The following is a 27,282-nucleotide window of genomic DNA, read 5'->3' as shown; positions in this document are numbered from 1 at the left end:
TTCAGACATACATACTGGCTTGGAGTCTCAAGATGATTTTGAAAGATGTGTGGGGTGATGACAGTGGACAGCAGCCAGACTGTAACAAAGCACCAGAATGGGTTCAGGCAAATGTGTTAACTCTCTGTGACCTCTGAGCATAAAAATAGACCATTCCATTCACTTGCAAGGAATACAAACATTCTGAAGAGAATGATGACTAAAGTGCTCCCTTCTACACAGAATAGCTGCCTGAAAAACTGCAAAGTGGGAGTTCCTATCACCTCTCTAGCTAGCTCAGTGTGAACTGGATGCTCTCTTGATGCCTGCCAGTAATGTGTGGTGTCTGATTTGCATGAAGTGCCAACAGTCAAGGGACTGTAGCCTTTGCCCAACCTTTTCTGTTTTTCCCTTGGGTTGACTCAGTGTCTTTCTGACAGCAGTGCAAATACAGAGTCACTCTGTGGCCAAAGGAAAGAAAAAGACCTCTTGTGGTCTCAGTTGCACAATGTGAAGTTGCACAAAGTGAACATCAGCAAAATACATGACCTTTACTCCGGAATCAGACACTGCAGACGTGTCAGTCACAGGTGTTGGATATGTTCTTACTAAATACCCAGATTAAGCCATGGCTGTGAAATATGCATGCTGGGCAGCCTGCCTTTGCTCTAGCCCTGTGGCTGAGAAGGCTGTGGGATGCAGATCAGACCTCTTATTAGAAGAGGGGAAACACTTCATACAACAGGATTTGGGGTTTCACCTTGGACAAGATACTGTCACATAGAGGTCTGGATGCAGCTGAGCGCTTTGTGGACCTGCTCCAAATCCCCTGGGTGTTCCCAGTCTCAGCTTACAGATGGCACACCACAGAGCTGGTACCTTATGATGGTGTAGATGTTACTCTGTCTGTCTCAGGGTCGTTCAAGCAGTGCAGCACAGCATTGTGGTGCAAAAGCAAGGCCTGATGCTGCACACCCAGGTAAGTCAGGGAGGAGAAGAAGGGGGTTTTAGGTTGCTCTGCCAACCCTAATGGACATCCTAGGGTATGTTTATTCTATCTGGTAACAAAGCCCTGTGGGAGCATGTCTCTTGGGTGAAAGAGTTAGAATCAAAGATGTACATCCACACAGTACATGCTTTGAGGGTTTTACTTCTGAGTAGTTTTACTCCTGCATAGTTTTGCTTCAGTCCTATTTGCAGCTGCAGCACATCTTCAGATTTGGTTTAATCCCAAAGAAATCCAGTCAGCACACTCTGGGCCTATTGACCTTCAAGATACAACAGATCTTTATGGATTTTATGCCTGTCTCAGTCTGTTGCTGATAGCTGTCATTAGATGAAGACTGATGTTGTTATTTGGTATCTTACCTCTCATCTTAGAGAACATATTCCTATGAAAGGAGGAAGGATCTGCATTTTCACTCCAGGTGTGGAGTTCTGCATTGCTGTAGGCATGACTTGGAAATCTATCTGTAAGCAACTCTATGGATGGTGTATTTAAAGAGACTGTTGCATATTCTTGAGTATCATCTATCCTGCATTTCTGAGAAATAGTAAGAGCAGGAAAAGTGCCGCAAACACCAATTTTGAAAAACACAATATGCGGGAAATAGTGTCTACTAATTTTTATAGAGGTACATAATAAAATGTGGAATTACCTATCTATTTTATTGGACTCTTATCCACAAAAAAAAAAATGTTTTCCTCTTTTACAGAAAGCAAGATGATTCTTAAAGAAAATGTCTCAGAATATCAGCCAAAATTGATAAAGAAAATCATGCTCACTTCGTGCTGGATACTAACATTGTTTGTCAGTGGGGTAGAAGTTAGAGAGATTAACTTGCCAGGTAAGAGTCTGCTCCAGTGATGTTTGTTGTTTGTGGTGCTTTCTGAAAGCTGAGAAAAGGGAATCTTTGTTTTTCCTTGCCTTTATGAATTTTTCCTGTCCAAGACAAATAGCCTCACTGCAAGCTTTTAAAATGTTGGTAGTACAGTTTACTCTAAATATGACTCAAAATTCAATTCCCTAATGAAAAGGACAAATGTAAAGGAGAATTTCTGAGACCCACATGGAACAAATAAATTGCTTCTGTGACTCCTTGAAGTATCCAGCAGCTGGTCCAAGCCTCTTGGGGAGGTAGGGAATGGGGAGAAGGAAGAAAAAAGCAGAACAACACTGATCTATCAAAATCTTCTTCTCCTTTATCTGGAGAAGCTTCATCCAACTCATTTTGCAGATAGAAGCTGAAACTGCAAAGAGTCCCCAATTGGGCTGGTGAGGAATAGATTTCATGCCTTCTTTTCTGCTGGAATGAAATCCTACCATACTTTCAAGGGTCACCACAGCCTGAGTGGCAGTAGGAGGATTAGGATGGCTGACCACGCCTTTCAGAATCCAAAAAAGTGTTTAATTTTAGTGAGAGCTGCTAAAACATAGGAAGGCAAGGATTTAAAAGCAGTGAAACAATAACGTTTGTCAGTCTCAACCTGAATAGGGCATGTAGTGGGCAGGATATGCTTCTTCAGGTTTATTTCAGTCCCTTCTCCATTAATATGAGGAGATCTAGAAGCGCTGCATCTGCTTTTCTACAGAGCTGAGGTTTAACAGGTTAGCAGCCATGCAAAAATCTTCAGATACTTTTAAAAAAGGTCTATTAAACCTTTGGAAACCTTTGAATAAACTTTTGAGAACACTGGCAAATTGCATGTTTAAGGAAATCTATTTCCTATTTGTCCAGCATCTGACCACATAAAAACATATTTAACACAAAAAAGATAAAGTTCTATTTATGTAGTATTCCTAATTTTTATTTTTTCACCATGACTATGTATTCTCTCAGATGGTACTGATATCTTATTATTCTGCTTTTTAGGGTGTTCCCATGTTGAACCTCAAATATGGTATCGTGCAATTAATGGCGAGGAGTTTGTTCTACAATGTGCCTTACCAGATAGAGATGCTACCCACATTTATAATAACTCACTTCCAAATCAACATAAGGTGAAGTGGTTCTGGCGTCAGAAAGATGAAGAGACACTGAGGGTTATCAAGGAAAGCTCTAACTTGGCTCTCCAGGGGGATGCTCTTTGGTTTAAACCAGTAAGGGACAGTGCTTCTGGAATCTACATGTGTACTATATGGTAAGTAATGGAGCAAAAGATTTATATTTCTATATGGGAATTATTGTTTTGCTTTGGTTTGTGTATTAAGTGTTTAACTTTTTTTTTTCCCCTGCATCACTCAGGGAAAAAATCCCATGTCTTAAAATGGTTTTGGAGGTTCAAACAAAGAAGGCAGCAAAATGTTCAGCTTATGACACAAATATGCTATATCTGCTTGCTGGCAGTGGGAATTCAATAACCTGTCCTGGGACAAAATGTTACAGCCATATAAAAAAGCCGGATGTAAAATGGTACAAGGTAAGATTCAGTCTCTTTAGCATTCAAAAAAGCTGAATGGAGGTAGAGCTTTAGGTCTAGTTAATGTTCATGTCCCATAGGTTCTTGAACTGCACTTTGACAGGCAATGCAGCCTGAGAAATTCAACCCAAAAGTGAAATCTTGAATTGCTATATATCAAGTTTTTAAGTAAGAGTTTTGAAGAAATTTGCCACATGAAACAGAAACCAAGAAATGTTTTCTCTTCAGCTAAGAAACTGAAGTAATTGAGAATCAGAATAGGTTCTTTACGAAACTAACATATGATTTAAATTTAAAATTTTAAGTTCATTTTGACATTTTAAATTCTGAAAATATCAAATATACCAAAGAAAAAGTATCTTTGTTAGAAATTAAATTCTTTTAAGATTAATGCTTCAAATTGTTCTTTCCAAGACTCCTGTTTTTATTGAAACACTATTCCACTGAAACACTATTGATTTACTGTTTGTAAGGATTGTAATATAAAGTCTAAACCTGTATAAATTAACAAAGGAAAATGACTAAATTTTCAATTGTGTATTTTACTACCTGGTATTATTTACATTATTTGTTCTATCAAGCAGGATTATGATCTAGTCCAAGTTACTCTTTATTTACTTCCAAATTTTAAAGGATGTATATCTTTACCTTCATCTTGGTCTGAAGTCCACTGAAGTTAAGGGGCTTCTTCCCATTTGTATTAATGGATTTTTTTCAGGAACTTGATTTAAAGAAAATTCTTAACGGTCTCAGTGAAATAATATTAAGATGAAAAATAGAGGTGCTTTTCAAAAAATAGTCCATTTTCATTCTTTTAAAAGTAGTGACAGTGTTCTCAGTCTCAGACAATCCAAACTCATGATTTACTTCTAAATAAAGAACTTGAAAATGCTTTCAAAATAATTTCTTTACAAAATAAAATATACTTAATCCATCGAAAAAGCTGTCCTTTTTGTTTCTCTTTAGTAATACGAGTTTAATTGAGATTAGCTTTATGATTTCACATTTCTCACAGCAACCATAAATTTTAACTGATCTTTAAAAAGACAATGGTATTCACATATTTTTTAGTATAACTGAAAAATGTCGTCAGACTCCTAAAAATCCCTTTTTGAGCTTCACTGAAAAGACTTTGGTTTAGCCCTACTGCCATGGTAATCATATCAAAGTATATTTAAAATATAATTTAATAGCAGCAACAACAGCAATAAAAAAAGAACTTTAATTCCTTGAAATTTTTTTCATTAGGATGGTCATCAGATAAAACTTAGGAAAAGCAGACCAAGCCTAAAGCTGAAGCATAATGAAATCTACTTGAATCCAACCTATGACAAAGATGCTGGAATATATGTGTGTGATTACTCTCTGTATGACAACACTACGAAGTGGACAATGAGAACAGCAGTAACAGTAGAAGTCACTGGTGAGTAATATAATAACTCAGAATAAATGACTCAAAGTCTGTTTTCTCTGTTATGTTAATTTATGTCTTTTGTTCAGGCTCTTGTTCTGAAAAACCCATAATCTGAATTAGCTACAGGACCATTAAAATGCAAGTATTCTGAGGACATCTTGGGACATTGACTAGAACCTTCAAGGTTCAGTAATAGCATGTATCATACAATGCCATAATTTTCAAGATCTAACTCTGCCTTGGATTTATTGTAGTTCCTACCATTGGGGATAAAATCTAAAAAAGGATTTAGATCTCTTGATCTGGGAGTAGAATTTATGAAATACCAACTGGTGCCAGTGTTCTCCATGTACTGTATGAGGAGTGTTAGGAACATATTTGCATACTAAGAGGAACCAGTGCGAATCCTACATTGAAAATGTGCACAAAAGCACTGTATCTCAACCCTACCTGTCTCCCTGAAGTGAGGGAGAAAGTATGAGTTAGGTAAAAAAATAGTTCCTTGTGGCATGGATGAAACCTTCATTTTTTTTCTCTTGACAGTGATAAGAAAGGTGAGGTTGGTGGGATCAGTGCTTCTCTTCCACAATTCCTAATTTTTTAGCAGCAGAGCAAACACGAGAGCTGTGAGCAGTCTAACAAGCTGTTGTTGCATGTGCTATCTGGGGAAAGGCATCACTGCCTGCATGATCCATTCTTCCAGGCTTTGTATGCATTACAAAATAAAACTGGCTAGGACTCTCCAAGCCATGTGGCATGGCCTTATATTCTCTTTCAAACCACAGTGACCCTTTTTGTAACAGTTGCCTTCAGGCGAAGTTTAGATGTTGCCTTGGCAGTGTTTTTGGACTACATCAATGCTGTGCAAGGGAGCATGCTAGCAACTCAAGATCAGTACTGAGGGAGACTATTTGATTTGCTAAAGGAGAAATGTGGTTATGCTTTTTTCCAGATATCTATGGTTGAGTGCTGTAAGACACTGCAGTCACTCCAGTGAATCACAGGTCCCGTAGGAAAGTATATATATCTATTCTATATCCTGAATTGTATGGAACCAGTACTGCTGATTCTGTATGGCAACAGCACAGGACTGGTTCTCAGAATCCTGGTGGAAAGTGGGCCACTCTGTGGAAGGGAAAACAAGATTGAGGTAGCAAGAGAAAGGTGTCTGGTGAGGCAACATGTTTCTATGGTCTAGTGAGGATAGCACTTCTCTGAAATAGGTGATTTTTTGCATTAGATGTTTTATGCATTTGGTGCTAAGAATTCAAAGAAAAAAATGTATACATCCCATTAGGACAGGAAACCATGTCTCACCAACTTTTGAGAGCTCTACATGGTGGCTTGCAGTATCTGATGCTCTTTCACTCTTCTTTCTGGCTATATTGCCACAATATTTTCCAAGCACCCATGAAGTAGCTCTGCTTTTGTTCTGATCTGGCTGAACCCGAGCTGACACACTGTCCTCAGTTCTTTTCCTTCACTTCATGCACAATCAGAAAAACACTTATAAGGTGACATACACACATATACTACCCCGGAACCTTGCATACATTTCTCTGCTGTGGCTTGGTGGAAAAAAAAGTGTTACGTGGCCCCATTTCCTTTAGTATGGGACTTTCCTAGAATATCAGAGCTGCGGGTTTTATTGTATGAGCTGTGGGTGTCATTCTCTGTGCCCTTTGACAGCCTGTGATTTGAAAACAACATGGCTATTTTAGTGCAAGTACCTGTGCTTGTTAAAGAGGTGTGTATGTACTCTATGTGTGCTTACTGGGCATGGAAAAAGGTTTGGCAAGGAACTGGGATGAGGTTTACATCCCTCAGGTGGTCTTGCAAGGGAGGGTCCTAATTTCTGAATCCTAAATAATCTTGAGTGCAGGCTGTATGCTGAGCTCCTCAGCTCATATATGTTGACAATGTCTCAGAGTAACTGACATAGCAGGTGTGTAAGTAGCTGGATAAGTTTTGTGGTCGAAACTCCCTTATCTATGTACTCTCAGATACCTCAACAACTGTTAATCATCCTCTTGGATTTAGGTGTCTAAATTCCACCTAACATTTGAAAAAATAAATTGTAAGGTATTTTCTCTGGTATTCTGTACTCACAATAGCTACTTATTCTTATTAATAATATTCCTGTTAATTGCAGCAAAAAACACTATTCATCCACCAAACTTTTTGTATCCCAGTGGTGTTGTGATCCTTGAAGTAGAACTTGGTAAGTTTCAATTCCTCATCTAAAAGCAAAAGAACATGTTTAAATTAGGTATTGATAAAGATAAATCTTTATGAAGCAAAACAGCTTTGCTTTCTAGACTAGTTAACAGAAAAATATTCTGGTGACCTCCATACATAGTTTTCCTATGTTAATTCATTCCAGGAAAGCCACTTGAATTGGAATGCCGCGTACAGTTTGGGTTTGAAACAGTTTCTTCGATGAGAGTAACATGGAAACGAAACAATGAAGAAAATATAAATGAGAAATTGAATCAGGAAACAAGGTGAGAAACCTCTCCCAGTAGTCTTATTACTACCACTGCCAGCAACTGTAAAAATCCTTCTACAACAACTTTACTAAATATGTTTTTTTGAAAGAAACTCAGAAGTCTCTGTTCTTCAACCTAGTAATGTGTATGTCCATGAGCATGAGACAGACACATGCTGTAACATACAGAAACACATATTGATGGCTATAAAATCAAGAACGCAAACATTCTGTTCAATCTTAACTCTTCTTTCTAAAGCATTAGCTTATGGACAGCTTCAACATGAGTGGTCCTTGGTTGCCTGTGCTGCCATCAGCTGTTTTCAAGTGTTCTTGAAAACAGTGTCTCTGTTGTGCCTTGCTAGCAATTCACACAGTCTGTCCTTGGACGCTGTCTCTGAGTGGGGAATAAATCAGATCAATAAAACAGTACTGTGGACACTGAAAGGAGTGAACACTGAAGTGTTTACAGACCCAGTTTGAGGACGTGCAGCCCTGGATTTCAGGGCACTGACTTTTAGGAGTCTTCCCTGGCAAGAATTAACCAGACCCTGCGGAGAAGAAACATGTGGGGAAAAGGTTTTCTATGACTTGGGGACAACCCCTGTAGTCACCATGCTTCCCTTTCCTTCCTGTTCTTGTTCATTTATGCAGTGTTCAACTTGGGCAAGCAATATAGTGGAGGTAACATAGGCAAACGTGTCTTTCACCATATAGCCCTGAGTCATCTTTATGGGTAAGCTTTTCTGTACACTGAGGGAAGCAAAAAACCTGCTGTCACTGCTAAAATCAAGTTCATAATAGGAGTCATAGGGGAAAAAAAATAACAAATTATGATATCACACACACGCATGCACAAACTCACTCATGAGGTAGATTGGAAATTGGATTTTCCTAACTTTTGAATATTTAGCTCTGTAATGTTCTTCTTAACAAGTTTTTAGCTTTTTACATGGGTAAAATTTCTGTTTGTGTATTTTTTAAAAACAGAAATAAATTAAACATTCCCAACAGACTTTCAGTATAGATTGAATCCTTGCCCATGCTCATGCTTGTATATCTTGAGTTACCAGTGGTGGGGCCATAGGAGGCTGTCATTTTGCAGGGCCATGGTGTAAGGTGCCTTTAGGATGACCCAAAGATGCTTGTACTTGAGGCTTTCAAAGGGGAGTGCTGAAACTCAGAAACCCTGGGCATTCTAGAGTGATTGCAGACATAAGTCTGTTATCCGCATCCTTCACTCAACCCCAAAGGGATTCCTCTGTTACCTCTTCATTTCCTATACTTCTGTCCCTTACGTCTATCTTCTTCTGTTTGCCTATTCTGTCCTTGGGCCTTTTACCCCTTTGCAAGAGGCTGTGCTGCTCAGTCTTTTTGCCCAGCTAGTTCTCTCTTGGGACTACTTTTTGAAGTTTCATTTATCTGCATTTCTGCTGGGGGAACTTTTTGCATCTTAGAAAAATACAAATAATCTTGTAGAAGTCAAAGGGGACTATACATTGAAAACTAGGCAAATGGTAAGTATTTTGCTGAGTTGATGAATTAAGAATAAACCTTTCAGTCTTCAGGCCCTTGATGTTAGTATTTTCCTTATGATATATAAACCAAATGGAAGTTCCAAACCAGAATATTGCATTGTTATTAAAAGTTCTATTAAAAGATGAATGTTAAAAAGTTGCAGGCTCCTCTTTTTTTATGTAAGATGTTTGAAGACTGTGTGAATGAACAGCAAAGGTATCATGAAAACACACAATTTTTTCTCTCTAGTGTTTATCCAAAAGGTTTGAAGGGGCACACACTTCTTCATGTTGCAACGCTGAAAGAAGTTACTGAAAAGGACCTCAGAAGCAACTTCACGTGCTTTGCTGAGAATTCAGTGGGGAATGCCACTGCTGTGATTCAGCTGAAAAGAAAGCAGAGAGGTAAAACTATCAATTGGTGACTATTTGCCCCTGAAGACATTTTGATTTACTCTACTGCTACAAATTCATTCCACCTTGACAATGGCTTTTTAGCTAGTAGCAGAAGTTGAAGCTGGATGGGAAAAGTTTGATTTGTCAGATGTCTTGAAAGACACAGTATTATGAGGACTACTCAAAAGGACAAGGTTATCTGGGGACTTAGTGCAGGCAGGTGAGCCAAGTGGAAGCTGGAGAGTAACTGGGAGGAAGAAGAGGAGAGTAGCATCTCTGAACATTAAAAGACAATCTACTAAACTGAAGCAAGGAGGCCGCTGAAAGCAACAGTATTCCTCGATTTTCTTAGGACATTTCTGTTTGTTTTCCCAGTTGTTAGCAGCATGTTTCTGTTAAGTTACCATAACTGATATGAATGTGGCAGCCCTTCAAGCCTTTCAAGGTCAAAACCAGAATCAGTGTGGAAATTAAACTGTTGAACCATAGTTCACAGTGGAGATTCATCATTGGGTGGTACAGGAAGCTGCCAGTAGGGCATTGTGTGCAGCTATATCAGTTCTGATGTGACTTTTCCATCTCAGGCGATGACTACTTTCAGCACTACTGAGTATACCAGAGACTGTGTTCTTTGTGCCTACTATCATAGATTGGCTTTTCATACCACCAAAGAGATGACATTCAAAAAGAGATACCTGATAGTAGACTGAAACTCTATGTTAAAGTTTGCAGCTACCTATGAAATCCTGACTTCCCTAAATTTTGCCAGTTGAGTAAGAATGAAGATTGTGTTCTGTGTCCAGAAATGGTTTGCCCCCATTTCTGGACTGAGTTTTTTATATAAGTGTCAATATTATTTTGGGAAGCATGAGTTATGATAGAATCTTTTCTTTCTACAGTGTTGTTCTTATATGTACTATGCAGTGCTGTTTCTACTCTATTTGCATTTGTTTTGTGCACTGCCTTTATTTATCAGCACTGGATTGAAATAGTGCTGATGTACCGAAGTTATCTGGCCCACAACAAAAGTTCAGGAGGTAAGAAACTTTGTGTAATATTAATTTTCTCCAGTTTTTCTACTGCCTTTGCCATGTGGGATAATCTGGTATGAATTACTCATTTAATTAAGTTCTCTTAATGACCCTGCTCTCTTTGACTCAACCTAGTAATTTGCTCAGTGAATGCAGATGAAAAAAGCTAGGTAGTGTGAAGGAAATATCTAACACCAACTGAAATGTCACGGTTAGCCTTTTACCCTAATTTACCCATGGAAAATTAGAGTAGGAAGTTGACTTTTGTCAGTCCATTTGCAGGTAATAATTTAACATTTCTAACATTTTAACATCATTCTCCCAAAATGTTCAACAGCACCTGTGGACAAGAATGAAATGTCCTTGCATAACAAAGTAAAGGACTCCAAAGTCTACTGATTTTTTTCACTTTAAAGCAAAAGATTTCTCAGAAGAATAAACAAAAGAGAGAAATAAGATGATATAGGGCACCAACGGAGAAGTGTATGTTTGGGAAATTCATATTCCTTTTTAAAAGTTTTGGAAACAGTCTTGACATTTACACCAGAGTCATTAGCTTTCGATATTTCAAGTCTCTGTAGTAGCATTGCTCCATCATCTCAGCTAAAACGGACCTTTGAAACAGTAGAGAGTGTAACAATGTATCAGAAATTATTATGACTATGACTGCTTCCAAGAATTTAACCTATAATTTTCTTACAAGAGTTGAAAGAATTCTGATATTTTGTGCCCAAAAACTAAATTCTGATAGTTTGTGCCCAATTCTAAAAATTCTCACATCTTGATGCAGCTTGAGATAGAGGTGTCTGAGTCTGCTTTTGTGTTTGCATATGAATATGTAGCTTATATGTGAGTGTGAAATAACTGTATGTAGGTACCTATAAATACATACACAATTAGACAATTAACTGCCCTTTTGGAAAACATTTTTGTGAGCCCTAAAGCACTTGGCAAAAGCGATTTGGGAAATCACTCAAAAATTCCCCGCTATTTGGTAACCAAGTGATTTAAGAACCTCTGGAAAGTCCCCTTAGAGCACACCCACTGTGTCAGTAGGACAGAGGCAGAAATGCCAAGACTTGTGCATTGAACTTGGGTTCCACAGTGGCAGTCCCTGTCCTCATGTACCTCATGCACACAGCACCATTTTGCAGTGTTGGGTCTATATGAGGTGTGCAAACCAACTGTGCTTACCCAGGTAGTTTTCTGCCTAAGGATAAATGTATTCTCACCTGCAGGATTATGTCGTTCTCACTTCATGTGGATGCATATCAAGTCACCTGAGGTCTGAAAGGGCTTGCTCATAGAGCAGCAAAGCAGCAGTTATGACTTGATTTTGCTGCTTCTTCCTTTCCATCATTTCTTCTCCCACACCTCCCTTAGCACAGAATCAGAGAACTGCAGAATCCTACCAAGTTGAAAGGTACCCCTGGGAGTCATCTGATCCCACACCCTGCTCAAAGCAGAACCATCCTAGACCAGGTTGTACAGGATCTTGTGGACAGAGAAAGCACAACCTCTTCGGAGAATGTGCTCCAATGTTTGACCACTGTCACACTGCAAACTTTTTCACTAACCTCTAATGAGAACTTTCCTTGCTGCAACTTGTGTCTGTTGCCTTCTCACCTACTACTGTCTCCATCATCTTTGTACCCTCTCATTTGATGGTTGAAGACTTCAGCAAGGTCACATTTTTTCTCATGCCTCTCTAACCCTTGGGCTTCCTCCTTATCCTGTTAAGATACAAACCCCCTGCCTTCTTCCACAAGAAGAAAGAAATAATGCAGGAGCTTTGATACTAACATTTATAGATCATGCATACAGTCACTTTGCTTTAGTCGGGTATTCTTCATTTCCTACACTTTGAGGATCTTAAATGTTTGTACCAGAAGTTCCTCAGCTTGTAACTGTCTTGTACAATTATGGGGTTAAAAAAAAAAGTCCCAGTGGTGCTTACTGTGTATTTGGTTTTAACTTGCTATTGTAATAGTAATATTATAAAGGAATGTGTTCGCTAATGGTTGTTGTCTAATAAAATCACAGTGACCTCTATGGGTGAAATGAGGAATAGCTGGCTTGTAGTGCAATTTATTGCCATTTTAAAACTGTTTTCAAAGAAGCTTTGATTTAGGGTGCAGCTGAATTGATGTTCAGCTAAATAAATCTAGTGACCCTCTGCACCACCTTCAATTCCCACACTAGTCCTGTGTGCCTGCTGCTAGTGATTCACTCTTGTGGGCTTAAATTGGCTCAGATTGGCAGAAAAATAACTCAATAAAAGACAGTGAGTAGCCAGCAAAGTGAATCGGTTTCCTCTGTTACCACAAGAGCTACTACAGTAGAAGGAAGTGGTTGAAAGTGTGTGGCCAGGAGCAGAGGGGAGGAACAGAGATGCAACATGTTGCCTGATCACATCACTGGCATCCAAACCTAATCTGCACACCTATGTTTTGTCTTGATGACATATTTTCTGCTATGTGCTGGTTCTGAATGTAGGTGTCCCACCCCAGCTCATCCATGTCATTAGTTTTCTGTGTGTTTCCTTTCCATATGAACTCTTCTAGATTCTGTGGCAACTTGGTGGCTCTAGCTCTTGTTTGTGATCCTAATCTTACATGTAGGGATAGGAATCAGGAGGTTAACATGAAGGCATGTGGATCATGATACTCAACACCTGGGTGTCTGTGCTGGAGGTAGATGTCTCAGTTCCTGAGCAGTGAAGATGCAGTCAATACAGTAAAATCTATAGAGCTTCTCAGCTTGCCCTGCAGCAGCACCCTGCTCTAAACTGCTGAATTTCTTTCTGGTTTCTATTACCTGTATTGACATATGATACAACTCAGCTAATTGGTCATAGGTGTCCGATGTAATTTGGGCTGCCTGAGGATGTACGGTCATTCCAAAAGACTTGAGTCTCCAATACTTTCCCTGTCAAATTTGGCAGTTCTATCAATCTTAGGACACCTTAAATGGCCTCAAGCAACTACATAGGGAAAAATGTACTGAGTCCACTGTGCCTTTTGCTTTCACCAGAAATCCTTTTTTTTTTGTTCCTTCTCCCTCAGATGTAGTTCAAATTTTATTCAACAAAGAGATATGATTGCTTTTGCCTTGTAGTTAAGAATGGGCCTAACTCAGGACATTGGTACCAGAGTGACTGAAAGCTAAGGAAAGTTCTTTATATATTTTTCATCTGCACTCTACAAACATTCTTTTAATGAAACTTAAACAAAGCTCAGTTGCAGGTCAGTACTTGGTGTCTGAACTGATACTTTGATAAGAATTAGGCTTTACTCCTTACACCAGTGTCTCTACTTAGAAACATAACAGTAAACATAAAAATCTTTTGCAAGCAGCTAATATTTAAGAACATTGTTACTTTAAAACTAATTATATTTTTAAAGAAGGTTGGCCATTGATGAGAAATTTCTGGAAGTAGCATTTGGGCAAATGAGAGAAAAGACAGGTAATCCCTACCACATGGATTTTGCATGGAAGGGGCCAGATCTTTAAACTACCTTGCATCTATAGCTTCCTCCTTTGCTTTGGTAGAGTATGTCTACAAAATTTGCAGGACAATGAGAGCAAGCAAGGATTTGGTAAACGGATAGCTGTATTCCATCAACAGGTTATAATTTTAGCTTTGTGTTGTGCCTACTTAAATAGATATAAATGGAAACTGAGCATTAAGAAAGAAGCTGAATGCTTCAGCCAGACTTGCTAATGTATACAATGTATACACTGTTATTTCTTTATTAATTTATTTTAGATGGCAAGGAATTTGATGCGTTTGTGTCCTATGCAAAACTAGACTCTTCTGAAAGGGACTCTACTTTCATTAGTGAGGAAAAATTTGCCCTGGAGCTTCTTCCAGATGTGCTAGAAAATAAATATGGATACAAGTTATGTATTCTTGAAAGAGATATTCTTCCAGGAGGAGGTAAGGTTCCTGTGGATGGTAGAAATTCTTCAGTTTTTATAAAGTTGTGTTTCACTTTCCAAAAAAATCTTTATGCATCAGATCAACAAATTGTGTATTTTAGTAGTGGAGTTTATGCTCAAATCTCATAACGTTTTGTTCTTTATATCTGATCCCTGTGCCTGAGGCATACATACATTTGAGTGTGATCACTGGGAGTTACTAGGCTGAGACAAAGCCTCTTATCCAAGAATTTATTTGCAAGCAGACTCTACTCCCTGGAAAGAAGACCCCAGATATTTCAGTAGTTACTTTCTGTGCAACTTTAGTCTATGCTACCTGCAGTAATTAGAAAGCTGTGGGTTCCTGTTCTTGGGAGAGACAAAGACAAGTCCAAGTGTCCCTTGAGACCCTGTTTGAGTAGCAACAAAGTGTGTTGAGGTCTCAGCTGTGCCCTTCATCTCCTGAGCAGAAAGTTGTGTTCTCAAGGCTATGTAAAAACAGCCATGGTACCCTCTGGTAGCAAACACATTTCTAGAGATTATGTGATTGGTCAGCATTCCAATTCTTGGCTTTCCTTATTTCTGGGTTTTAGCTGTTCATAAAGGAACTAATAAGATAAAAATTCCATTGTAGAATGCAGTAACTATCACCATTTTCTCTCCAGCATACACAGATGAAGTTGTAACAGCTATTAAACAAAGCAGAAGGGTAATTATTATCTTGAGCCCAGCCTATGTCAGTGGACCAAGCATCTTTGAACTGCAGGCAGCAGTGAACTGTGCATTGGAAGATAAAAGGATCAAACTGGTATTAATAAAGTTCCAAGCTTTCCAAGAGCCAGAGACTTTACCTCCAGCAGTGAAGAAAGCTCTTCGGATTTTACCAGTTGTTACCTGGAAGTCTTTTATTTCTGCCCCTTCAGACAAGAAGTTCTGGAAATATATGCGTTACCACATGCCAGTGAAAACTACTAAGATGCTGGGAAATTGCAGCCTAAAGGGCTTATTCCAAAGGTTATTCAGATTGGGATATTGATAGCAGAAATTTCACAAGGGCTTAGGAATGGTGACATGATTGTCAAAGACTTTTTCTACATCATCGGACGACTGTGAACTCTCACTACAGTCAGCAATAGCTCACTCCAAAACAGTAAGAAAGACTGAAGTGTGACAGTGCTGTAGCCCCACAGTAAAACTTTCACTGCATGCAACCATAAATTTGAGCTATCTTTCATAAATTTTTCTTTTATTACTATTTTTATTATATTTATTATACTCCTTTGCTCTGATGTTGAGACATAAAATTTTCTTTCCCTGTACTCCTTTGGGAATGTTTTTATAGAGTTTTTTTGTAGAAAATAATTAAAAAAAGGGAACTCCAGAGGAAGCTTGTAGTTTAATTTTCCAATGCAGCCTAGTGGGAAAAATTCAGACTCTTTAAGTGAGTTACCTCCTCCAGTGGGAGCACCAGGAAAACACCATGGGAGACTGCTACAACTGGGTATGCCTAAGGGATTCAGAAAAGAAGGATCGCTGTCTCAGGGCTGATCCCAGGCACCTCCATCCTTGCTGCAGTGAGAGAAAGAATTCCTACCAGTTGGGAAACATTTCACACTCATAGACACATGCACACTGCTTATCCTGTCTGATGCTGGTCACTCAATGCCTGCTGAACTTGTTGGCATTATGGGTGTGTTGCAGTTGTAAATCAAAGCCCTGGTTGTCACAGATAGCACACTTCTAGGCATTCTAAAGTCTTTCCCTTGCGATCCTCTGGCTGCCAACTCTCCAGGGTTCATACACTTACTCTTGAGGAATCTTGCAGTCTGTGTGTATGGCTGTAGATGAGTGAAAAGCAGTGCTCTGTGTTAAGAAAATCTGAGTACTACAGCCACTGATTTGTTGTTCTGTTGACTTCATTTGGCCTTCCAGTTAACAAATCCTTGTTTTATAATGCTAATTGAATATCCCATCTTCCAGATTCCTTTTTGGAAAGGGATTTCAAGAAATACTGCTGTTAACAAGACCGGTATACTGAAAATGAGAACAACTCTTCTGCAAGCAGGCTGAGCATTATCTGCCTAATTTTGTATTGGGTTCAAAAATTTCAGTGGAAGGACTGGTGGTGCTGTGGAGGAGAAAAGATGGTGACCTTTTTAAAAAAAGTTCCATAAAGCTGAATGTTTTGTTGGAGGAGGATAATGTGGCTGCCCAATAAGTGCCTTGGTGGTATGAATAAAACAAAGGCCAAACAAGATAACTCAAAATCCAGTTTTAGGCATGTGATGTGACCCAGACCTTCTTCTTTCTCTTGATAAAATGTGTTAAGTTTAAACCCGCGTTTAAGAGAGAGAACCCCTTTCCGAAAAAGGACGCAATTTGCGTGGTCCCCCACCAGATGTCCCTACCGCGAGCCCTGCCACAGTCCCTTTATTTACACGTCGAGTAGTTTTGTTACCAGTTGCGACGGGATCAGTGAGCAGTGCTAAGTGTGATGCCCGAGGTTCCAGTTGTGCTGGGGAGGCAGACGAGAAGCGAGGGCAAGAGAGGAAGGCATGAAGCAGGCTATCCTGGCTGCCCAAGCTGCCACCAAGCATCTCTCCCAGCTGATGCTATTCGCTCGTGCTGCACTTGCTGCCTGAACTCTGAGCATTGCAGCTTTTTGCCTTTTTTTTTTAATATATTTTTGACAGTGGGAAAAAAAATCAAGATGGCTGGATAAATAATGTAGTTGGAAAGAACTTTTTATTCCTCAAGAGGTTGGAAAGAGCTTTTTATTCCTCAAGAGGGCGTTGCTGTAGCCAAGGTTTATCTGGGTCAGAGGAACCTGCTGAACCGGTATCTTCATGCAAACTCCAGGTCCGTCTGTAACACAAGGAACAGGACAGGCACATTAGGGCTTTTAAAATGACCTCTAACAGGCAAATGAAACAGCCCCGAGGAAGAAGTGACTGTGGCTATGAGCAGCATGAATCAGCAGAAGTGAGTGTTACACACCTTCATGCACTCTCTATACTCTGTATTTGTCGTAAAATAGTCACAGCCCCAGACATGGGCTCTGCTGCACTTGAACATGCAAAGCTTTTGAACTGGTTGCTGTTGCTGTTGAGTCTCATAGCCTGTTCTGCTGCTGCTTATGTGGATGAGCCCAAGAGCTTCTTGCCTCATCATGAACCTGATCCTGGGGGTACTGTTGACTCTTCACAAGATACGAGGCTACATGTTTTCACAGTGGACTATGACTATGTGCAAATTCCCTATGAAGTTACTCTTTGGATCCTCCTTGCCTCTCTTGCAAAAATAGGTAAGTAGAAAATGGGTCTTGGGTCCTCCTACCTTGGCAAGAAGTTAAAAATATACCCCGTAGCCAAGTACCTTCCATGCATTTTTGTAGTTGGGATTGATTTTACAGCTTCTGTCCTCAAAAGAACAGGTATGTTCATTACTATGGCAGTAACAATATTCCATCTCTGAATGCTTCCAGCTGACTTAAGTAAACATATGACCTTATGTCTCTTGGGTTGTCTATGTTATTGAGTAGCAACACAGCTCCCCTACACAGTGCTGTCCATCCCTTTTTCTAGTGTTTATACATCACAAGATACCAGAATTTGCAACCTGACACCACTGCAGAAATCAGTTACACCAGACTGAGATTTCAACATATTGAATTTGGGGGACAAAAGTGGAAAGAATTCCCCTGTTGTGTGAATAATAGGAAACATTTCCCTCTGAGCCTTTGTTTTACATGTTTGCACTCTGAAGTTGCTCAGGAAGTAATACCAGAGGAGAGAGACTGAGAGTCTAAGAGGGTTTAGGTCATCAGAGATGTAGGGTGGGTACCTTCTGAATACAGACCAATGCATCCATCTTCTATTATAGCTCCATGTCGGTATCTGAATGGAGCAAGACAACTCATTGAACAGTAGGGACTGCAATTAACACAGCAAATGGCTCATCATGTCTTACGCATTTTCACAGCTGGGCTCAAATTATTTTGTCTACTCAGAATTAATGCAGCAATGTCAAATAAATGAAGAAGATGATAATAATATGAAGAACTGACACATGTAATTTTTTTTTTTTAATCTTTCCATGGGTTTTTCAGACATTACTATAGAATAGGCTAGTAGGTGGGACTGATATTTATCTGAAGGTGGCCTGAAGAAAAACATTTTTCATATCATAGTCACCCAGCTGACAGAAGTCATTACCACTGACCATGATTTGCCAGTTTTATTATAGCTGATGATCTCAATCCAATTCCTATAAACGTCTTCACTGCTAGCACAATAATCAAAATTTTCTCAAATAAAATTTGTTGTTATGGCATCAGCAGAGTGTGTTAGCAGTAAGCATATTGACCAATTTCTTTATTCATCATCCATAAAAGCACAGGACTTGCCATATGGCACATCTACTCAATATTCTTGTTTTGAGCAAGAAATAGATACTTTAGAAGAACTGTGTGATGCCTTCCAAGTGAACCTGTTCCCTCTACTGAGAATTTTCAAATAATATTATTTTTGATGAAAAGTGTGGAGCTGGTGATTTCAAATATACTTGGAAGAAAGAGTTAGTCTGAATAATCTGGTTACCCAGAGAAAAAGATTTTCAAGCTGTTAAACTTTTTCAGTGTTTTATTCAGGTATTATCTTTGTGGATTTCAATATTTCAGGTTGGGAAACACTTTAGAGATCTTGAAAGGCAAAACAATCCCCTTATTCTGTAAAACTGACAGAAGACTTGAGCATGATAATTAAAAGGGAGATGAGTCAAGTTATGATCTTAACATTTCTTTTGGTAAAAAAAATAAAAAATGGTGTCCTAAATATATTATTGAAAATTTCATAAAAATATTTTTCTGTTCCTTTACTTTTGAAGATCGGTAATTCAAGGGTCACAGAAATACACTCATGGCATTACATTCTAGAGTTACAAGATGAAGGCTGACCTGCCCTCAGTCATAGAGAAGAGACATTGGATTTAAAGGTTTCTTAGTCTGCCTCATTCTCATTATTGCAAATTCTGAAAAATTCCTCACATTTCTAGTAGAGATACCTTTAATTCACAATATGATTACACAGTTCCTGGTATAGTGAGTAGACAACCTAATAGCAGTTGGGCATTAAGGATTCTTGAAGAATATTTCTTTCCAAATTGCGGAGAATCTTTTCAAAGAAGTTTCTGCCTTCCCAGAAGTGGAGCTTAGGTTCAGGCATGCCTGCTTAAAAATCAAAAGCTGGGAAGCAGGAAGAGAAGAGATTCATGGCCAAACTCTTGCCCTGCTCTAATGATACAAGTCTGGGAATGTTTAGTTTCAAGGGGAACAGTGCTGCCTGGTTTTACATTCATAATCCCAAGAACAAAAGCTGCCTGAAGACAAAGTATTCAAACACGGCAAAACATCTCTCTGACAACAGGTTGATTTAAACTTGAATAATATCCTAATGTTTTATTCAAGGTTTTCATATCTATCACCGATTACCAAGACTCATGCCTGAAAGCTGCATCCTGATTGCCATTGGAGCACTGGTAGGAGCAATCATCTTTGCTTCGCATCACAAATCTCCACCAGTGATGAACTCAAGTATTTACTTTTTGTATCTCCTTCCACCCATTGTCCTGGAGGAGGGTTATTTCATGCCAACTCGCCCATTTTTTGAAAACTTTGGGTCCATTCTGTGGTGGTCTGTTCTGGGATCTCTGCTAAACTCATTTGGGATTGGCCTCTCCCTCTATGGAGTCTGCCAGATCAAAGCCTTCGGCCTGACCGACCTGAACCTGCTGCAGAATCTGCTCTTTGGCAGTATGATTTCAGCAGTGGATCCTGTGGCAGCGCTGGTAGTTTTTGAAGAAGCCTCTGTTAATGAGCAGCTTTACATGATGATCTTTGGAGAGTCATTGCTAAATGATGGCATAACTGTGGTGAGTTTCTTTCCACTCCTTGTCTTCCCTTCTTTGGGCTCTTGTGGCTTGTAGGGTTTTTGGGCACAGGACAACTGCAGCTTTAAGGAGATTCTAGATACATTATTTATTTTATAGATACTCCACTCGATTACCCACAAGAGATTTTAATTACATCTTATATTAACTCTTTCAAAAGCATGTATTTTAGAGCTGCTGGAAGAGGGAAGTATATACATACACATGAGAACTCATCTTGCTCTTGCATTCACTGAAATGAATAGGTGAGCTACAGCTGATATCCCCGGTAGGATCAGTGTTCTTGGATAGGATAGGATAATGTTCTTGGCAATATGCAAGGAAATAAATAGAAAATTGTACTGCTTAGAAACTGAAGGAAGCAGGGGTAGAAATATGGGAGCCCCTGCTTTGTCATATGCCTGAGAGAGCCTTCTGAAAAAAAAGAGAAATCAAATGTGGACAACCTCTGGAAGCCACACTTCATCCTCCAGCCAGAGACCTTCGAGAGGAATTCTAAATGTCACTAATAACATTGCATAACTATGTTTCTATCAGTAAAAAAAATGACATCTGACAAATGCTCACCTATTTTGGCAGTCTTATCTCAAGTATCCAGAGACAATGCTTCCAGAATAAGAGAGATTTTGTTTGTTTGGTTGGGGTTTCTTTGTTGTTTGTTGTTGGGTTTCTCTTTTAATAGGAAAAGAGTGCTTTTACAGAGCTTCTTTTGCTAATATTTCCCCCCATATCTCATTAGTTTTGCTAAAATTGGAGCAATCTGAAACTCTAGCTGTAAAGCAGAAGTGGTAAGAACACTTAAAACACACATATTTTTCAAGGAAGAAATTTCAAGCAGGAAATTTATTGCTCAGAAACCAACAGCACTGCTCCTGTGCTACAAGTTAATGGCAGATTAAGGAGTTTCGTTTGATAAGATCTTTACAGAATTTAAATCACAGGAATCTAAAACACATAAAAACTATTCAGATAATGCTATACATGAGGTACAGCAAAACTTGGACTTGTAAAATCTGTATAAAGTTCACTGCTGAAAGGTTTCATGGGAGAAGTGTAGTTTATGAGTGATGAGGAAAGGAAAAAGAACAAAGTAATTTCTTGCAGCCACAACATATTGATCATAAATCCTTCCTCTTGGTGAATCAGAGATGTAAGGCTGACGTAGAACTAAGGGTCAAATGTTACTTCATTTACATGCAAACTGTCTGTGTGCTATAGTTGTGACAGAAAAACCCAGGATGCATCTATCACTTACACTTGTCTTGGTTCCTTCAACTGCAAACCTCAAAAAATTAATACCTCTTCTTCACTCTGAAAAAGCTTGTTTCATGTTTTTTTTGACTGGCTCACTGCATTGCCTTTTCTCGCAGCTGTTATTTATGTCCAGGGTCCAACTCCTGATGGTATTTAAATGAGCTTGCAGACAGGATCCTGTTACAGCATAAATGTGGAAAGACAGAAAGCCTTTTAAAACAGTGGTATTTAGGCACTCCTCAGCTTCAACAGGTGTGTTAGTAAAAGAGATGAAAGGGCTGTACATGTAGTATGCTGGCTACAACACTGTGAGTTCCCACTGCCCCCCCCATTTATCTTTGGGGCTCTTCTCACAGCAGCTGTGTTGCAAGCAGTTTGTCAGCTCCTGCTATTGCGTCTCTGCATCAACTGCCGCTCATCCATTTTCTGGGCATTTTAGTTTTCAAAATCTCTACCTGTCTTCATGCTTGAGAAGACTGAAGTATTTGTCACCTGAATGGAGTCCAATAGGTGGCTTTCTTCTCTCTGATATCCCACTTGCTTTAACGACTCTAAAACTATTTATCTCAGGTGTCTTATCTCACCATTTCCTTCTCTTTCTCTCATAACCGTTTCATTTAACTCTATGTGTTTAAAAAAGATAATATCTCCAAGATATATTAAGCATACATTTTTTTTTATTGTTTAATTACAAATATGCCCTGGTTCTCTCCAGTATGCTTATCAGCTAGAACATTTTTTCTCCAGCAGGAAAAACTGGTATGAATTTTGTTGAACTTGTGTATGACATTTGAGGCAACAACAGGTGTCTCCTATATTTAGTTTAATATCCTGGTCTTAAAAAATCTCAAAAGAACAGGCTGTGGAATTAGAATTATGATCTAGAAGTTATGCCTTTGACTTAAAGAGAGAAAGTGGATAATTTACACTTTTTACCCATTGGTACTCTTTCCTATTCTCTTCAGTAGGGCCATGTCTGTGGATGGAACAAGAATGCTCCAAGTCGTGTTAGTTGCACCCAGTTGTTTCTGACCGCATCAGAACAGCTCAGACAGCAACAGGACTGGTCCTAGCATATATCATACATTAGTGGAGTTTCAAAGCCCTGTTTGAAATAGTGATGTTGGTAAATCCAGTGCAGATCTTATTCAAACCTGAACACAGGTGGAGCAACTTGATTTTGCTGCAAAATGTTTCAGGCATCTGAAGCTCTGCTCCCGCATATACACATATCATTTTGTTTCTCAACAGGGGCTGAGCGTATGTATGCATCAGGAAATGGAATATTCCCTGACTGCTTCATCTCTGAGGCTTGATTTTAGAAACACTGAGAACATCTATATATCATGCTGTACGCAAAAAGAGTGCAAGTGACTATATTCTCTTATGGCACCCTTTCTTCTTTGTATGCAGCAGAACAGTTTAATCTAATACATGTTGAAGACCCAAGTAAAATTATTTTTTTATTTGAGGGAATCTGAATTTGCCCATCTGGTGTCACTGAGGAAGGCTTTCACAACTGGGATATATGGGTGCTAGGAGGGAGGATGGAGATAGTCTCTGCTACTGATGTTAAACTTGATCCACTGTATTTAGAGTAAAACTAACTACAGTGGTCATTAAGAATCATCTGGGTGGTAAGAAAAAGTTACCAAGACTGCCTGTGTTGGTGGGTAAGGCAGTCACTTGAACATTTTTTTTCCAGTGCTTCTGATGGGGATGGCATGTGCAATAATTGTATATAGACAGCTGGAGCACAGAGCAGTCCCTGGTGGGTCCCCTGTGGGTGACAATGTCATGCTCTCTCTTCCTCTTCCTGGCTAAGAGCCGCCCATTGGTACACCACCACACAGTAACATTCTCTCCAAAAAAGACATTCTCAGAGTTGCTAAATGACACTAAATATCAATCCACCCCTTCTTTTTGAGTGAATAAAAGCATCCTAAGCTGATTCAGGCTTTCCTACCATGTAAAGAATGATAGTACTCCATTGCATAAACACTGCAGTGTAACTTAGCTGAGCTGCACTTACATGGAGCCTTACTTGTATGACACAGTGCAGATTGTTATACAAAACAGTTTATTCTCAAGAAGTGTGTTGCAAAAAAATGGAAATTATGTCATATTTCCACAATTTCTATTTTGACGATGATGATGATTTTGATGCCAACTCAGTTAAATCATACAGACACTACAGGAACTAGGAAAGGGGAAAAAAACCTTGCAAAGTCACTTGCTGAGGATAACTTGCTTTATTCGTAAGTCAGCATAGATTCATGCCTTGGTATCATTTACAAAGAACTACAAATCTTAGGAATAGGTTAAAGTCTACAAGAAGGGGATACAGAGAGAAAACAGATTCTGTAATTAAAAGCTATATGGTAGGTTCAATGAGGTTTGCTTACTGAGGAGAATGAACCCTCTTTTCATTATCTTCCACTGAACAGTCAAATTTCATACGCTGGCATTAGGAAAAAGTGGTTCTGTGTATTTTCTCACATGAAATATTTTGTTTTGCTTTGTCTGTCCCCCAGAAATATTAGCAATGAGCCTTCTGGAGAACAGGCTGTGTGACAGCCTCAAGGTCACATGTCCCCAGCAGCAATTTAAGATTAGATAGTAACTGGGGAGTAATTATTATCCTAATGAACTTGACTCTTCTACCTGCAAACACCTGCTTTAATCTTCTTAATAACCTTCTGGAATTAACTAAATGAAGAAGAAAGACCAGAGAAAACCATAAAATGCAAATTATATTGGTCTACTTTTTGTTTTTGAACTAATGCTTTGATGGAACAGCTTTGGAGAGCTGGTGTCTTTAGTTGTTTCCCAAATTCTCTTGAAAACGGAAAGGTGACTTTCATGTGTTACACACTCACTGTAAACAGACATGACAGGACTTAATATTAACCAATTGTCAACAACCTCTAGGACCTTTTTATTACTATACCACTTATTACTATGGAAACTTTCTATTAGTTTCTAAAAGATAAGTGGAAGTGGAATGTGCTGAAAATTTTCATCACCAATTTCCACAGAAAATAAATTATTGATAATAAAAGTATGATAAAGTTTTCTGCCCTAAATTAAAGAAATTATCTTTACAGACCCAATTATATAATACATTATATAAAAATTATAAATTGCAGTAAATTCAACCTTTCTTCTAATCTGACATTATTTTCCTTTAAATTTTGTCATTTCAAGATTTCTAGTCAAAATATGCATGTGTGAAGGGTCTTTAGGCCATTTAGAGTGCCACAGTTTTTGTTTCTTACTTTGAGATTGTTCCTCGGGGAGGAGGTTAAGTGGCATCAAACCCAAATCACGTGAGGATAGAGAGACTTCATTTATCTAGCTGGAGACAATATGAAACTGAGGCAATCATCTCCCCTCCCCTCCCCTCCCCTCCCCTCCCTCCCCTCCCCTCCCCTCCCCTCCCCTCCCCTCCCCTCCCCTCCCCTCCCCTTCTTCTCTCTCATGCTTTCTTTTCCATTCACAGTGATGTTTCATGATTTTTATGTGTCAAGTACTACTGAAAAACATTTAAGATTCCTGAGTCCATCTAATGAAGTCTGTCCAGTCTACTGATCATATAGGAAACCCAAATGGAATATAAATCCAATGTGTGATTCCTAGTCCCTGCCCTGCCTCATCTTGAGTCAGAAAGAGAACATGGAGGGTAGAGCCTGGGGATTTTAAGGTACCCAGTTGGGCTTTCAACATCTGCTACAAAGATCAAAAATTAAATTCACCTTCAGAAAACAATTAAAAAAAGAGTATTTTTGATTACATCAATGGCATTTGGTCCCTGAATGTTTTACTTCTATTGCACAGCCATCTACCCTTCATTTTTTGCTCGTTTAACAGGGCCCTAATCCTGGAACTTGTTAAGAGCCAGCTGAGATTTCGATTGTTACTTTGCTGTCTGTCTAAAGCAATTTTAGGTATACATAGACACACATTCTCACCTGTGAAATGAGTAAGACAGCCAGGTTCAGAAAGATGCCTGACTACTGTGTCTATTTTCACACATAGGTTTTATACAACATCTTCATTGCCTTCACCCAGATGCACAGGTACGAAGAAATCGAATCCATCGACATCTTCGCTGGCTTCGCTCGCTTCTTCGTGGTGGGACTGGGTGGTGTATTGTTTGGGATTGTATTTGGATTTGTTTCAGCATTCATGACTCGATTCACCCACAACGTCTCTGCAATCGAGCCCCTGCTGGTCTTCATGTTCAGCTACCTGTCATACTTGTCTGCTGAAACCCTTTACATCTCTGGCATTTTGGCGTGAGTATTCCTTATGGCTTTTTGGATGACCTCTTGAAGGGAGTGGCATGGTTTTGTTCAGGTGGTTTGGTACAACACAGGCATTCAGCCTCTGGCTTAGAGGTCTGCAGTGGACAGCTTCTAAGAGATCTGTAAAATGCAGTGGTAACTAGGAAATGCCTACAGTTAGTGTAGGAATAGATGTGATACCAAGGAGAGTTGGCAAAAGTACTGCAAGCTGTGAGTAAAGTAACCAGTGCTGCTACCGTCTGTCTGCTACTTCTGATAAGATCAGCAGGAGGAGAGAATGATTTGATAATACACCACTTTATCTGTATCTATTTCTAAGCAGCATCACCATCAGATCACAAGAGAGATATAAAGCAATGAGTATGGAAAACATAATAAAGAATGTCATAGTTTTTGGTTTTGTATACAGATGTGAACATCACCTCTAACACAATGTACTGGAATTACATTACATTTGGACAGCATCACTGGGATTGAAACTGGGCAAAATCAGACAACTGAGAACATCAAATACACACGCATACATACACTCATGTATATGGATATTGACAATCATATTTTGATGTGGTCAGGATAGTTTGATACTGCTGTAATGCTGGGGACCACTTCCTTAAAGTACTGTGTTAGCATGGGTGCCCACTGCAGAGAGAAAGCTGGCAGGTCTGTCAATTGGAGATGCAGAGAGAGTGAGTACTGTGGAAAGGAAAAATGGTGGAGGCAGGAAGGGAGTCAGAAGAGAAAGGAAGGAATAAGGGTGGAAGTGAGAGACTTTAGGAGAAAACTGATGTCAGGTGACTTTCGAGGATACAACACCAAACAGGCTGTGAGCAGGGTAGAGGATATAGAAATGGGAACCTCATTGTGCTACATGCTCCAGATGGTGCTGCTAGCTACTGTAGGCTCAGTGCCCAGCTGGTGGATAGCAGCAGCCTTGCATGGCCTGTGGTGGCTCTGAGCTTTCATAATGGGTCTTGGAGGATCTGCTGTTCCAGAAAGGACATCCCTTTATTGAGAACAAACCAGTTTAAACATAACAAATGCAAGCATATAGTTGCTGATGTCCAGACAGGTGCATTTACTCACCACCACTTGTGAAATAGTGATTTCATAGAGCAACAGGTTTGGGTTGGAAAGGACCTTTAAAGGTCATCTAGTCCAACCCCTGCAATGAGCAGGGACATCTTCAGCTAGATCAGGTTGCTGAGATCCCCATCCAAACTGACCTTGAATGTTTCCAGCATTGGGACATCTGCCACTGTTCTGGGCAAGCTGTTCTAGTGTTTCACCACTCTCATAGTAAAAAAGTTCTCCTTATATCTAGTCTAAATCTACCTAAATCTTTCAGTTTAAAACCATTACCCCTTGTCCTATGGCAATAGGTGCTACTAAAAAGTTTGTCCCCATATTTCTTATAGGCCTCCTTTAAGTATCAAAAAGTTGAAATGAGGTCTCCCTGGAGCCTTCTCTTCTCCAGGCTGAACAATGCCAGTTTGTTCAGCTTCAGAGCAGAACTGGCTTTGTAAAAAACTACCTTTGCAGGATGACCCTGGGAAGAAATATTTGAATATTTAAACATACTAAATAAGTAGTTATACAGGATATAGGTTAT

General features: G+C 39.3%; 2 protein-coding genes across 2 annotated transcripts in view; both read left to right on the top strand.

Moving 5' to 3' along the window:
• Window positions 1-232: 232 nt before the first annotated feature.
• On the top strand, window positions 233-15,286 carry IL18RAP (interleukin 18 receptor accessory protein). The gene is given in 12 exon segments (XM_032681014.1): window positions 233-569; window positions 1,695-1,826; window positions 2,853-3,120; window positions 3,225-3,399; window positions 4,648-4,822; window positions 6,966-7,034; window positions 7,197-7,317; window positions 9,069-9,223; window positions 10,114-10,251; window positions 14,015-14,185; window positions 14,832-15,166; window positions 15,168-15,286. Coding segments are annotated over 12 exon segments (1,845 nt in total). The 5' UTR covers window positions 233-523; the 3' UTR covers window positions 15,228-15,286.
• Window positions 15,287-17,114: 1,828 nt separating this feature from the next.
• Window positions 17,115-27,282, top strand: part of SLC9A4 (solute carrier family 9 member A4) — a 32,901-nt gene continuing 22,733 nt past the window's right edge. Inside the window, exons 1-3 of the mRNA XM_032681013.1 lie at window positions 17,115-17,470; window positions 19,631-20,094; window positions 25,405-25,664. Of these exons, the coding sequence (XP_032536904.1) occupies window positions 17,218-17,470; window positions 19,631-20,094; window positions 25,405-25,664 (977 nt within the window). The 5' untranslated portion in view covers window positions 17,115-17,217. The remainder of the gene's footprint in view (window positions 17,471-19,630; window positions 20,095-25,404; window positions 25,665-27,282) is intronic.

The sequence above is a fragment of the Chiroxiphia lanceolata genome, chromosome 2 (assembly GCF_009829145.1).
Source record: "Chiroxiphia lanceolata isolate bChiLan1 chromosome 2, bChiLan1.pri, whole genome shotgun sequence".
NCBI lineage: Eukaryota > Metazoa > Chordata > Aves > Passeriformes > Pipridae > Chiroxiphia > Chiroxiphia lanceolata.
The sequence above is the reverse complement of the archived record's forward strand: the minus strand, read 5'-3'. Positions and strand labels throughout refer to the sequence as shown.